Raw genomic sequence first — 13,972 nt, forward strand, 5'->3', positions numbered from 1 at the left:
AGTGGTTTTGCCATAAATCTTCTCAGAGAGCACCGTGATGTTTCCTGGGGATCCTCAACTGCTTTACAAATGCTCTCAAATGCTTCGTTGGGTAAATTGGGTTCAAAACTTTGCTAGGCCTGGGTGTTCACCATACTGGTCTCAGGTTACAAAACATGCCTCCCTCCCCTGGCTTCTGTGACTTCTCAGTGAATGTCCAGGACAGCACGAGGACAGCACTGCTGAGCCTTCTTGTCCCTGTCTCTGAGAACAAGATATGGCCAGGACCCCCTTCCCACCCTGGGCCAGCCTTAGGGAAGGGCCCCTGTGGGCTCTGTTTGTTGGACCTGCGGGAGGCAAGGGAGGGCCTCCCTTCTCCTCATCTGGCCCACGCTTACGAACATCTTTTGTGTCATCCCATCCCAGGAGCTGGGCCAGGGCAGGTTCAGGTGGTCACCCTCCCTGCAGCTCTGCAGTCAGTGGTGGGAGGGTACTTGCTTATGGGATGACAGTAGTGTCCCTAAGAGGAGTGAGCTTGGTGATGGGGTGGGGGGGCCCTGGAAGGGAACTTTGGGCAGAGACCCCAGGAGCCAGAGGCAGTGGTACAGATGGCAGGGCCAGCCTGGTCATGACACAGTGATTTCCTCTGCAGATTGAGTCAGGATTCTTCCATGAGAGTGATGTGAAGATCGTGGCCAAGTCCATCCGTGACCGCGTGGCATTGATCCAGTGGCGGCGGAAGAGGATCTGGCCAGCGCTGCAGCCTCAGGAGCAGCGGGACCCCGGCAGCCCTGACAAGGCCAAGGGCCCCCCTACGCCACTGCAGGTCCAGGTGACCTACCACTCACAGGCCGGGCCACCAGAGCCTGAGGAGCCCGAGGCTGACCAGCACCTGCTCACTCCAGCGCTGCCGGCCAGCGCCACCTCCCTGGCCTGTGAGTGCTCCCTTGCCTCTGTCCCCATCCCCAGCCTGCCGTGCGGATTAGTGTGGACAGGTGTCCTTCCACGAGCGGTTTGAAAGCATCCCCACATTGCAAAGAGATCTGTGACCAGAGGCATTTAACACCTCCTGAGGTCTGCTTTCTCAGAACACTGGGGAACAAACATGCAGACATACCCAGAACCTCCTGTGCCCCTGAGCCACTGGGGCCAGAGCTGGTTCAGCTCGGCTATTCATCCCATCAGGAAGATGTCAGTTCCTGCCCCACAGGTCCCTTGAGGGCTGTACCCCAGCCCTGGGCTCACTGACCAATGGGGGCGTCTGTTTGGATGCCATGGCCCTGGGGCTGCCAGTGGCTGCCTCTAGCCGTGCTGTGGTCTTGGTTGTGACTTTTGCTGCGGGGATTATGGCTCCCCAAGGTCATCTCCCTTCTGGTACTGAACCTTTGAGACTTTTAGTATGTTTCCCAGGGAATGTCTGTCACCAGTGGATTGTGGGAGTCACTTTGTACCAGGCCTATCTCTCAAACACTGAAAGGGAGAATCCATCGTCTTCTGCATGTCTGGGTGGACAGGTGTCCTGCCTTTGCCCTCAGTGTCCTAAACATTCAGATGTAAGCTGAGGATGGGGGATGTGGCCTTTTCTGTCCATCCTGTAAATAAGCAGAGATAACTGCAGAGCTGAATCACCTGCCCAGGCCACTATTTCAGGTCATTTGTGTGGAAAGGCCACAATAGTCTGTTTAATCCATTTAATTAATTAATTAATTATTTGTCTTTTGTCTTTTTAGGGCTGCACCTGCGGCATATGGAGGTTCCCATGCTAGGGGTCTAATTGGAACTGTAGATGCTGGCCTACACCACAGCCACAGCTCACGGCAATGCTGGATCCTTAACCCACTGAGTGAGGCCGGGGATTGAACCCGCAGCCTCATGCTTCCTAGTCGGATTCCTTTCTCCTGCACCAAGACGGGAACTCCTGTTTAATCCATTTAATAGTTACATCCTTCATTTATCAGTTAAATAGCCACACGTTCTTCAGACTAAGCTACTTAAATTCAAACCAGTGTCTGGGCATCACTTTGAGACAGTTTTGCCTACTGATTATTGCCCTCCCACCTGCCCAGGTTGGCTTTGGAGAAGAGACTTCTACATCATCACTCCATTTTCTTCCTTCCTTCCTTCCTTTTCTTTTTTTGTCTTTTTAGGGCCACACCCACAGCATATGGAGGTTCCTATGCTAGGGTTCGAATTGGAGCTGTTGCTGCCAGCCTAAGCCACAGCCACAGCAATGCCAGATCTGAGCCGTGTCTGCGACCTACACTACAGCTCAGGGCAATGCAGGATCCTTAACCCACTGAGTGAGGCCAGGGATCGAACCTATATCCTCATGGATACTTGTCAGATTCGTTTCTACTGCGCCACAATGGAAACTCCATCATTCCATTTTCTGATAAACTAAAAAATTAATTCATGTGCATAAACTTTGTAGTAAGAAAGAAGCTCTCCACACCTCACACACCACTGCACACTTTGCTTTTTTTTTTTTTTTTTAATAAAGGGCCTCACCTGGCGGCATATGGAGGTTCCCAGCCTAGGGGTCGAATCAGAGCTATAGCTGTTGGCCTATACCACAGCCACAGCAACACCAGATCTGAGCCACATCTCTGACCTACACCACAGCTCACTGCATCGCCGGATCCTTAACCCACTGAGCGAGGCCAGGGATGGAACCTGCATCCTCATGGATCCTAGTCATATTTATTTCTGCTGAGCCACGATGGGAACTCCCCACTACGCACTTTGAAAGCATAATTGTTGGTTGAACAATTTCTAGGACAGAAATTAAGAAATCTTTTGTTGAACTTTGAAGAGACACTGTCTGGCATCTGGAATATGCTGTCATATGTCCTGACAGTCTTGACCCGCTGCACAGATGTGAATCCGACAAGATGAGTTCCGTTTAGGGTGGGCATATTCCATCTGCAAGCAGGTCCCCTTCCTGTCTAAGAACAGATGTCCTTCATGTATCGGCCATATGCCTCAAAAGCGGTTTTGCCTATTTATTGTTATTCCTTTCAATTAGATAATATAGTCACATTGTATAAAATTCAGAAAGTCCAAGAAGGATTATGGAGGATGCAGATGTTACATGTCTTTAACTTTAATTTCTAGAGGTAATAACTTTTGAGCATAATCTGTGCATGCAGTCTGCCACACACAGCATGCATATGCACACATACACACATGTGCACATAGCACATACCCACATGAATGCATATGTGCATGCACAGGCGTGTATACAATGCACATAGGCACACACACATGTGCAGACACATGTGCACTCCTGTGTCTCCCTTTAATCTGTAATCCACATCACCCTGCCCACAGTCTTTGACCCCTTGCTATGGGTCAGAACAGAAAGCCCATGATCAGTCCTTCTGGCTGCAGTGCCTGTGGCTGGCTGGACCACACCTTGTTCCATAAAGCTGAACTAATGAGGAGGCCAAGTAGCGCATACATCATGATTCCCCACTATGTGTTCTTTTAACTGCCCATCACAGTCCAGGTCACGCTCAAGCTTGGGTCAGCACCAATGACTGTGAGAACACAATTTGTCAATAGTGTTAAAAAATGATTTAAAAATTTTATCATACAAATAATAAACGCATTCACTTAAAAAATGTAAAATGTGGAGTTTCCGTGGTGGCGCAGTGGTTAACGAATCCGACTAGGAACCATGAGGTTGCGGGTTCGGTCCCTGCCCTTGCTCAGTGGGTTAACGATCCGGCGTTGCCGTGAGCTGTGGTGTAGGTTGCAGACGTGGCTCGGATCCCACGTTGCTGTGGCTCTGGCGGTGGCTACAGCTCCGATTCGACCCCTAGCCTGGGAACCTCCATATGCCGCGGGAGCGGCCCAAGAAATAGCAACAACAACAACAACAACAAAGACCAAAAAAAAAAAAAAAAAAGTAAAATGTCACGTATGTGGTTAGAGTAGTTTTATACTTTGTCTGGTCTGTATACATTCTCTCTCTCTTTCTCTCATTCTGTCTCTCTCTCTGTGTGAGTAGAAATGACTCGTAGCCACCTCATCAAAAATTGGAGCCACTTGTCTTAATATGGCTGAAGCCACTTTATTTGTTTAAACTACAAATGGACACAATGCCAACACTGAAAGTCACCCCCTGTAGAAATAGGTGGGTGTTCATAAGTGGAAAATTCTAATGTTCATGGACCTTTCGGAATCTGGAGGCAGTAAAACAACAGTGCAGCTTCACCAGGTTTTGGTTTTACTCCTGCCTGGCTTGGTCACGCAGGCGCCCTGCCTTCCCAGGGCATCTTGGTGGGAGGAGCCTGTGGGCCACGGCTGTCCTGTCTGTACCCCAGGTACAGGTGGCTCCTTCCATCATGGCTGCATGTGACAGACCAACTTGGGCTGACCTTGGGTGAGGTTGGCCTCTTGGGGGCTGCCTTGGACCGTGGAGCCTCTGGGTGCCCCTCTCATGGCCTCTCTGTGGGGCAGGGACCTCATCAACCCCATTTTCCAACCATGTTAGATCCAGGCCCATGAAGTGAGGGGCTGGATTTGGACCCAGGTCTTCCCACGTCAGGCTCTTTGCTGTGATAGGTGGAGGTGGTCAGGGTCCTGAGACCTCCCTCCCCCTCTGTAAAACCCAGGTGATCATTATTTCCTCCACATGATTATAGCTTTTCCCAACTTGGACGTTCCATACCGTGTCTTTATTATTTATTATTATTATTATTTTGCTTTTTAGGGCTGCACCCAGGGCATATGGCGATTCCCAGGCTAGGGGTCTAATTGGAACTGTTGCTGCTGGCCTATGCCACAGCCACAGCAGTGCAGGATCCAAGTCACATCCTCAACCTACACCACAGCTCATGGCAATGCCAGATCCTTAACCCACTGAGTGAGGCCAGGATGGAACCTGCATTCTCATAGATAATAGTTGGGTTCATTTCCACTGAGCCACAAGGAACTCCCCATCTTATGTCTTTAAATAGCTGAAAGTGCTCACTTTCAAGGCCAGGTCAGGTGCCAGGTGAGGTCCCTGTTCATAAGCCCATGGATACAGCTGTCCTGCCTGTGGAGGATGGTGCAGGTGCCACCTGGGATCTGTGGTGGCCCATGGTGAGCACCTCGCAAGGTCAGGCAGCGTGGGGGTGGGCCGCCAGGGCCATCTCGCTGGTGCAATCATAGCCCCCTGTACCATCCTGTGGGTGATTGTTTACAATGACACATGTTCATTATGTACGTGTTCTGGGAATGCAGCCAAGAAAACACACAGACAGACTGCCCCCTTTTTGTTCCCTAAGACTTGTGTGGAATGCTGCGGGGGGTGACTTTGGTGGGGGCACTTTGAGCCATGCCTTTGTCCTCTCTCCCCAGCGGACAGCACGTTCGACAGTGGCCAGGGGTCCACAGTGTATTCGGACTCGCAGAGCAGCCAGCAGAGCGTTGTGCTGGGCTCGCTGGTGGATGGAGCACCACCCCCCGCCCAGTGTGTGTGCAGCCCCCCTGTGAGCATGAGTGATGGGCCTGTCCTGCCACACAGCCTGCCCTCACTGGGGGCCTACCAGCAGTCTGCTGTGGTGAGTCAGCCCAGCCCCCCCCGTGCCAGAGTCCCTGTTCCCATGGCCTAGAGCCTATGATGGGTTGTCCAGTCTGTGCTGGCTTGTGGTCAGGTCCCAGCCACACAAAAGCAGGCTGGAGGAAATGCAGGGCTGCAGGCTGGAGCAGCCTGTGATGTTCTCTGAAAGACCTGCCAGATGAGCAAATACCGAAAACAGAGCCCAATGATACCCAGTGCCTACAAAGCTGTGGTAATGCTGGCAGGGTCCCGCCCTGTGACTGGTGCTGGGCCTGAGAAGGTGCCTCCAACTGGTGCAAAGGTGACAGAAAAGCATCATTTATAGTAATGAAACCTCTGTATCCAACTTCACTGAGGGAGTGTTAAGTATCTTCTGGCATTTCTCCACTGTGTATTATGCAGCCATTAAAAGTTATGGTATGGAGGAGTTCCCCTGTGATTCAGCAGGTAAAGGATCCAGCATCATTTCAGTGGCTCAGGTTGCTGCTGTGGCTCCAATTTGATCCCTAGTCCGGGAACTTCCATATGCCACAAGCGTGGGCAAAAAAAAGTTAGAGGTATGGAAACAACCACATCATGGGGCAACATTTTCAGTGATATTTGAGATGTGGGATTGAAAGGGCCTCATGTTTATGCCTGTGGAATAATTTGTCAGATATGAAAAGTCTGAGCCTGTTGGTGAAAATGGAATTTGCACAATGAGGGGGCCCCATTTAACTTTTTTTTTTTTTTTTTTTTTGCTTTTTAGGGCCATACCTGCAGCATATGGAGATTCCCAGGCTAGGGGTCGAATAGGAGCTGTAGCCGCTGGCCTACACCACAGCCACAGCAACGCCAGTTCCAAGCCAAGTCTGTGACCTACACCACAGCTCATTGTAACACCAGATCCTTAACCTACCGAGCGAGGCCAAGGATCGAACCTGCATCCTCATGGTTCCTAGTCAGATTCGAGTCTGCTGAGCCACAACAGGAAATCCTTTTTTTTTTTTTTTTTTTTTTTTTTAATGCCAAAGTAAGCGAAACAATCACTTGCTTCCCAGTCCCAAGTGGTCAGTCCCAGAAAAGTTATACCCTTGAGCCAGGTGGCAGAAGGAGGTCCAGAGGGCGATTAGATGGCTCTCAGGCCCAGAAGCAGTCAAGGCTGGCACCCCTTCCTGAGGAGCGCCCCCTGCCTGGTGCTTCTGTTACGGTGGCCCCGCACATGCTGTCACTCTCCCTTTCCCACTGTGGCTGCCTTTTGGGGCTTCCTGAATGCTGGGCGCCAGCCTTTCCACTCCCTTCCGTCTCTCTTCCCTTAGCTCCTGACGGCTCAGTGTCAGAAAGTCTCTTTGGAAAAGCAGTCAAAGCCTTTGCCTCTGCTGACCAGAGCCCAGGATTCATTTGCAGTTTGCATTTGCAGTTGGACTTGGTTCACAAGATAAAGTGAAATAGGATTTTATGGCAGGAAGAGTTCATTTAGGAAAAGGCCACCTGCTTGTTAAAGTGCTGGTTCTTGGCTTTAGGTCGCCTAGGCTGGGACTGAGCCAGAACCTTCCACCTCATCCCTCCTAGGTACAGGGTCAGACTTTCTCTGGCCACACAGGGGGCTGTCCACCTGGGGTGCTGCAGCGCTGTGCCTGTCCTGGTTTTGGTTCCCAGACTGGGGTGCCTGAGCACAGGGAAAGTGAGGGCCTGGCCAGGATGCACCCAACATTGGCTGGAAAGCTTTCTCCCATATTTTGTCTTTACCCAGAAACACCTTGGACAGAAGGGTGGGGTTTGGAGGGGGTCTCCAGGGTGCACCCAGGACTCCTGGGGAGGGTTGCGATGGTGATGTGCCTCTGGGGCCCAGGAAAAGGGGAGAAGAGACGCTGGAGTCAAGAGTACAAGCTGCTCCTCCGAGGCCCCCAGGCTCCTGAGCTCCTGACTCCTGCTGAGCCATGGACTGTGGCTCCAGGAGCGTGTGCATTAGTGACTCATTCTGCTCTGTGGCTCCAGGTAAATGCAAAAGAGAGGCTCTGTCCTACCCCATGCTGCTTTCTGTAAAGTGTTTTGCTGCAAAAGATGAAATGGGTGAAGATGGTTTTGGAAATGACTGTCACCTGTTCTCAAGTGAGAGAACTTTCTGATGTCAATGTACTCTTGGCTTCAGAAGTCATCTCTGTGGTTTTTTTTCCCATAGCCTTAGCCTGCTTCTCCCCTGTGTTTTTATTTTCACTTTTAATGGCTGCATGCACAGCATATGAAGTTCCCAGGCCAGGCATTGAATTCGAGCCTCAGCTGAGACCTGTGCTGCAGCTGTGGCAACTCTGGATCCTTTAACCCACTGCACCAGGCTGGGGATGTAGGTCTCACACGTGGCTTGGATCCCGCACTGTGGCTGTGGCATAGGCTGGCAGCTGCAGCTCCAATTTGACTGCTAGTCTGGGAACTTGCATATGCCACAGGTACAGCCCTAAAATAATAGTAATAAAAAGAAAACAAAACAAAACCCACTACCATTATAGCACCTAAAAATGAACAAGTCAGCAGCTGTTAATACTATCAAACACCTAATGCTCAGATTTCTGGTTTTCCCTGTTTGTGCCGTGCCTGGCAGTGAGGGCTCAAATTTGTGGCCTTACTTTTCTCCTGATGGGCGAGTCATGGGAGGCTCCCAGCTCTGCAGATCACCCCTGTCTCCAGCTCTGTTCCTGCTGTTTATTCCCAAGTTTCCATATTCTGTTTCCAAACATTTATACACGTATACTTTTATTTCATTTGACCACTCCTGTGGCATGTGGAAGTTCCCAGGCCAAGTATTAAACCTGTGTCCCATTAGCGACCAGAGCCACAACAGTGACAATGCCAGATCCTTAATCCAGTAAGCCACCAGGAAACTCCCTACACATATACATTTTAGACAGCCCTATAGGCAAGAGATGTATGCTTTTTCATCTTTCTCTCACTTCATGTCATAGCAGGTGTTTCTCCATGGTTCCATAAATGGTTCCGCACATCTATCTCTCTCTTTTTCTTTGGTCACACCTGTAGCATGCAGAAATTCCTAAGCTACAGCAGTGACCCAAGCCACAACAGTGATAACACCAAGTCCTTAACTGCTAGGTCACCAGGAAACTCCTCCACAAATCTCTTTTAATGATCTTTTCTCAAGGTTGCATGACAGTTTTTGGAGCTGATGTTCTAGAACATTCCCTGTTCTTAATTTAGGAGCCACCACATCTTGCTTCTGGTGAATCATGTTCCTAAGAAAAGTGCAGGACGGCAGCCATGGGGAGTAAGAGATGGGTCCCTACAGATGCTGAACATGTGCTTGGGCTAGGGGGGCTCCTTAGGGTAGCTACTGAGTGTGGTTCTGGGTGCTCTTTGCAGCCTGGCCTGTCAGGGGGCTCCATCCCGCCCCCCACCCACCCTCCGCTCCCACAGCAGCATTTCCCAGAGCCGGCCATAACCTTCGCTCCTGTACTGCCGCCTCCCAGTGCCCCTGTGCCAACAGGCCCAGGCCAGCCCACACCCCCCACCCACCAGGTGAGTGCTGGCTGTCCCTCCTTATGGGTACCCTGGATCCCTCCATCTCCCTAGGCCCTGCCTGTCCATCTTGGCTGGCCTGAGCCCAGGATCTCAGCTTCCTGACAGGTCCAGGCCCCCAGTGCTCCTCTCTGGGTCCCCAGGGCCTGGGGTGTAGATGGAAGTAGGGTGGGTCTCTTGTGTCTGTGGAGTTCGGGGGTCTGCTACTCAGAAGGCCCCCTTCCGCAGAATGACTCTCTCAGACCTGCATGTCCAGGCTGGATGCATTTTGCATATGGGTATGTGTATGTGTACATGTGTGTGAGCTGATTTTTTTCCTGTTGTGTCGAAGCACATAGGGTGTATCTCAGGAGGGTGCTGCTCTAAGAGAAGCCACTTCTCTCTTTCTAGCCTCCTCTGCTGGCCCAGCCGGTACCCCTGCCACAGGTCCTGGCCCCACAGCCTGTGGGTGCTCTCCAGCCAGTGCCCCCGCACCTGCCGCCATACCTGGCTCCAACGTCCCAGGTGGTAGCCCCTGCTCAGCTGAAGCCCCTCCAGATGCCACCAGCGCCCCTGCAGCCGCTTGCTCAAGTCCCTCCACAGGTACCTCTCTGTCCGCTACCCTCAAGCCTCGCCTTCTCCCCCAGCCTGGTTGGCCATACTTTTTTCTTTTTCCTTTTTTGGCCTCCCCATGACATATGGAGTTCCTGGGCCAAGGATCAGAGCTGCAGTCTAAGCCATAGCTGTGGCAATGCCGAATCCTAACCCACTGTGCTGGACCAGGGGTCAAACCTGTGTCTCAGTGATCCCAAGATACTGCCAGTCCTGTTGCACCACAGCAGGAACTCCTGGTTGGCCATTCTTTGTCCCCAGGGCACATGGGTCCCTCAAGACAGAAACACTCCCTGGTGACAGGACAGCTGGACTGACGTGCCCTCCTGCCTTTGACTCTGACCTAGACACATCCAAGATGGGGAGAGGTTTAGGCCGGAGTCAGGCCAAAGAAGCCAGGTTGGAGCTGAGATCACCTAACTATAATCACTGTCCTCCATGGAGGAGCCAACTATGGCTCCTTGGTGGTCCAGGGGACAGCTGAGCAGCTTGCCAACCATGGAGGAGATTGGCCATTGAAGCTGGCACCTGACTTTGAAAGTGACTTCTGATGCCTGTCTTGGGGGAGCATCATGTGACCAGTATCACTTGATAGCATGTGGTTAATGCTTGGGTGCCGTTGCCCAGGCTAATGGTCACACGGGTTTCCAGTGACCCTCAATCACAGGAGGGCTAGGATGGGAAGTGCTGCTTCATGGGGAAGATGTGAGTGTTCTGTGGTTCACAGGCACCATCCAGAAGGTTCTTTAGTGTCAGCTGTTACCCCGCCTTTGCTCGTCCCTTGCATTAGAGTCACTTTCAGAGTCTAGTTAACCTACCACCTTGCTCCTGGGGGTCGTGGCATTTAGTTGCTCTTCAGATACAGAGAAATCAGTTTACATATTTTCGCTATCTTATAGTTGCACAAAGGCACGTATTATGTGATGCACACATGCCCGCCACCAGAATGGCTTTATTTTATTTAATTAATTAATTTATTTATTTATTTTGTCTTTTTGCCTTTTCTAGGGCCACTCCCGCGGCATATGGAGGTTCCCAGGCTAGGGGTCCAGTCGGAGCTGTAGCCACCAGCCTACACCAGAGCCACAGCAACGTGGGATCTGAGCCGCGTATGCAACCTATACCACAGCTCACGGCAATTCCAGATCCTTAACCCACTGAGCAAGGCCAGGGATTGAACCTGCAATCTCATGGTTCCTATTTGGATTCGTTAACCACTGAGCCACGATGGGAACTCCCAGAATGGCTTTATTTTAGAGCAAACTATCAGAGAAGCTGCTGAAGCGTTTGAAGGGCTAAATCCATGAGATGTCTCCAGGATGGAAAACCAGACATGGAAGTTTCCAGAGCTCCGATGTTGCACGATACCACTCTCTCCCAGTCCGTGTGGCTCTGGGGCATTCAGCCAGCAAGGAAGGGTGTGAAGACATGCTTTCCTTGAGAGAACCTGTGCAAGAATTTAGTCTTGGTGTGAATTTATAATAAATTGGGGGGAATTGGGCAAAATAATTTCAGATATTTGGAGCCAGTCTGGTAGCTCTGATCATCCTGGTCTTCCTGAAGGAAAAGAAGCCAAAGCTATGAAGTTGATGGTCACTGTTAGGACCCCTGCTGTCCCTGCAGTCACCCAGCAGTAACCTCAGAGTGGCCCAGCCTGGGTCCCGTTGTGGTGGTGCTGAAGAGGGACCCTCTCAAAGGTCATGTCTGCACTCCACACCCTTCTGAGGCCTCCTGCCTTTCCTTCTGTCCAACCATCATGTGCTTGGTTCTGTTTAAGTTGGGTTTGCATCTTGGTTCCCTTTGGCAGCAGCTACACAGGGGGCAGGTGCAGGGACTGTGGTGGGGACAGGGACTGTGGGTGATTTGGGCCCTCTCGCCTGGTATCAATGTGCTGTGGCCAGGCTGAATCCTGGTGGGGCTGACGCTCTTGTTCTCTTTCAGATGCCTCCGCTTCCGGTCGTCCCCCCCATCGCCCCCCTGGCCACTGTCGACAGCCTCCCTGCAGCCCTCCCTGACCTGCCGGCCACCACAGGGCCTGCTGTGCCTCCCCCGTCTCAGTATTTCTCCCCAGCTGTCATCTTGCCGAGCCTTCCACTCAATGCCGCCACTGCCCCACTGTCCGCATCACCGGCCCTGCCTCTGCAGGCAGTCAAGCTGCCCCACCCAGCTGGGCCACCACTGGCCGTGCCATGCCGGACCATCGTGCCAAACGTGGCGGCCACTGCCACCGCCATCCCTCTTCTGGCTGTGGCCCCACAAGGCGTGGCTGCCCTGTCCATCCACCCTGCTGTGGCTCAGCTCCCAGCTCAGCCCGTGTACCCAGCAGCCTTTCCACAGATGGTGCCCAGCGAGGTCCCACCTTCTCCCCTCCACACAGTGCAGACTGTGCGGGCTGCCCCCCAGCAGCCGGCAGCCCCCATGCTGTCACAACCCCACCAGCCACAGCCAAGTGTTGCCCGCCTTCCAGAGCAGACTGCTCCGGCTGCCAGTGCTGGGAGCCAGGTAACCCACCTGCTGGCCAGGGCCCACCATCCTCCAGGCGCTAGGAGACCCCTTAGCATGCAGGGTCGGGGGGGCATCACAGACCACTGTCCCCTGGCTCTAGCCTCTCATCCAGCGTGGGGGTGCCTGCTGCCTCCTCTCATTTCCCAGCGTGTGTTAAGAGCCTTGAGAATTAGGGTCTCTAGAAACGCCACTGTTGGCTCCTTCTCCAGTGTCAGTAGTGGCTGCTTGTGGTGGGGTAGCCCTTGGTCATGCTGGGCATTGTGGCACCTGGGCGGGGTTGGAAGTCTTGGAGCAGCTGTATCAGCCTGGGGCTGCTGGGGAGGCTTATCCTGCATGTCTTGTTTCCTGTCAAAGTTGTGGGGGGCTGGTTCTTGTTGTGCCTCAGCAGATTAAGAATCCTGACTAGTATCCCTGAGGATGTGGGTTCGATCCCTGGCCTTGTTCAGTGAGTTAAGGATCTGGCGTTGCAGCAAGCTGCAGTGTAGGTCACAGACGAGGCTCGGATCCTGAGTTGCTATGGCTGTGGTGTAGGCAAGCAACTGCAGCTCCGATTTGACCCCTAGCCTGGGAACCTCCTTATGCCATAGGTGTGGCCCGAAAAAGACAAAAAAAAAAAAAAAAAGTGAAGTAAAATGATACCCCCCATCTTAGTAGCCAGGGAATGAGGCAAATGGGGTTTTGAGGGGGTCTCTTGGTTCTGGACCAGGCAGTGCTTGGTGTACATGGGCTACTGCGTCTAAGGTGGTCATGGCAAACAGGATGACATCTCAGAGTCAGGTGGGGACCCTGGGTAGCTCATTGGTCTGACAATGAAGGGATACAGGGTGATGCCCCCTGCTGAATGGGTGGGCCCCCCTGTGGCTCTGCAAAGCTGCACAGCCTGTGCATGTTTTGGAACTCTAGGCCTGTTATCCAGCCTCATGTGAGGAGAGGAGCTAGCATGGGGCTCTCACCTTGGGGGCGGGTGGGGCTCTCATCTTGGGGTGTGGGGGTTTCATCTGGGGGGAGGCTCTCACTTGGGCATCCTTTCACCTAGGGAGCTTCTGACCTGGGAACCCTCCCACCTAGGGGCCTCCTTCCCTGGCTGCTCCCTGGCTCTAAGCCCCAACACCGACGTGCCTATGGGCATATCCTTTGCTTTTTTGAGTTCAGGCTGTTCCCCTTTGGATTTTGTACTGAAAATTCCTCCTGAAAATTGCTAGGTCCAGGGGTTCCCCTCACTCATCTTGTACTGAATCCATTCCAGTATAAGGTGAGGGGTCCAATGTATATCTCTTGGATATTTCTCCCTGATTTCTAGAAGGGATTTGTACTTGGAGAAGGAAGGGATGATTTTCGTTGACCAATATGATGGTGTTGGTTTGAGAACCAGTATGAGAAGGTATATTAATCCAGTGCCCTGACTGAGCAGGTACCTCCCTGGTCTGTTACTAGGAGTAGTACTGACTCCAGGGTCCATGTGGGGAGGCCTGGCGGTCTGTGGTGTCATGGCTGGGCCCCCACCTTATGCCTTCTGCTGGCCTGGCATGCTGTTGGCACTGGGTTGTTCGCTTAGCCAGTGGCTGGAGAAGGTGCTGTTTGCTTAGAGGTCACTGGTCAGTCCTGGTGGCCTCCTTATTGTCCAGCCAGCAGAGGGTCTGGAGTTCATTGATGAGCTCAGATGGCTGCCCAGAGGTTTCCCTGTGCTGAGGGCAGAGAGTCCCCTGAACGCTCCAGCTGGCGCGTCTGTCTAGGAGAGGAAGTTCCATGTCCAGGCTGTGGCTTTCGCATCTCACCCCACATACCATGTGGTTGGTTGTTTGCTGCCAGCAACAGGTCCTTTCCAATTCCAGCTTCCAC

General features: G+C 52.5%; 1 protein-coding gene across 31 annotated transcripts in view; it reads left to right on the top strand.

Annotated features, from left to right (window-relative positions):
- WNK2 (WNK lysine deficient protein kinase 2) overlaps positions 1–13,972 on the top strand; it is a 126,263-nt gene that overhangs the window by 57,311 nt on the left and 54,980 nt on the right. For 29 of the 31 annotated variants that reach the window (XR_002342931.1, XR_002342932.1, XR_002342933.1 and 26 more), the window contains 5 exons: positions 632–914; positions 5,329–5,531; positions 8,882–9,037; positions 9,428–9,619; positions 11,570–12,130. Coding sequence is in view for 28 of the 31 variants with exons in the window: in XM_021088153.1 (XP_020943812.1) it covers positions 632–914; positions 5,329–5,531; positions 8,882–9,037; positions 9,428–9,619; positions 11,570–12,130 (1,395 nt within the window). In the remaining 3 variants the exon portion in view is untranslated. The remainder of the gene's footprint in view (positions 1–631; positions 915–5,328; positions 5,532–8,881; positions 9,038–9,427; positions 9,620–11,569; positions 12,131–13,972) is intronic. The other 2 variants (XM_021088152.1, XM_021088173.1) reach the window with 1 other exon arrangement.

Source organism: Sus scrofa, chromosome 3 (assembly GCF_000003025.6).
Source record: "Sus scrofa isolate TJ Tabasco breed Duroc chromosome 3, Sscrofa11.1, whole genome shotgun sequence".
Classification (NCBI taxonomy): domain Eukaryota; kingdom Metazoa; phylum Chordata; class Mammalia; order Artiodactyla; family Suidae; genus Sus; species Sus scrofa.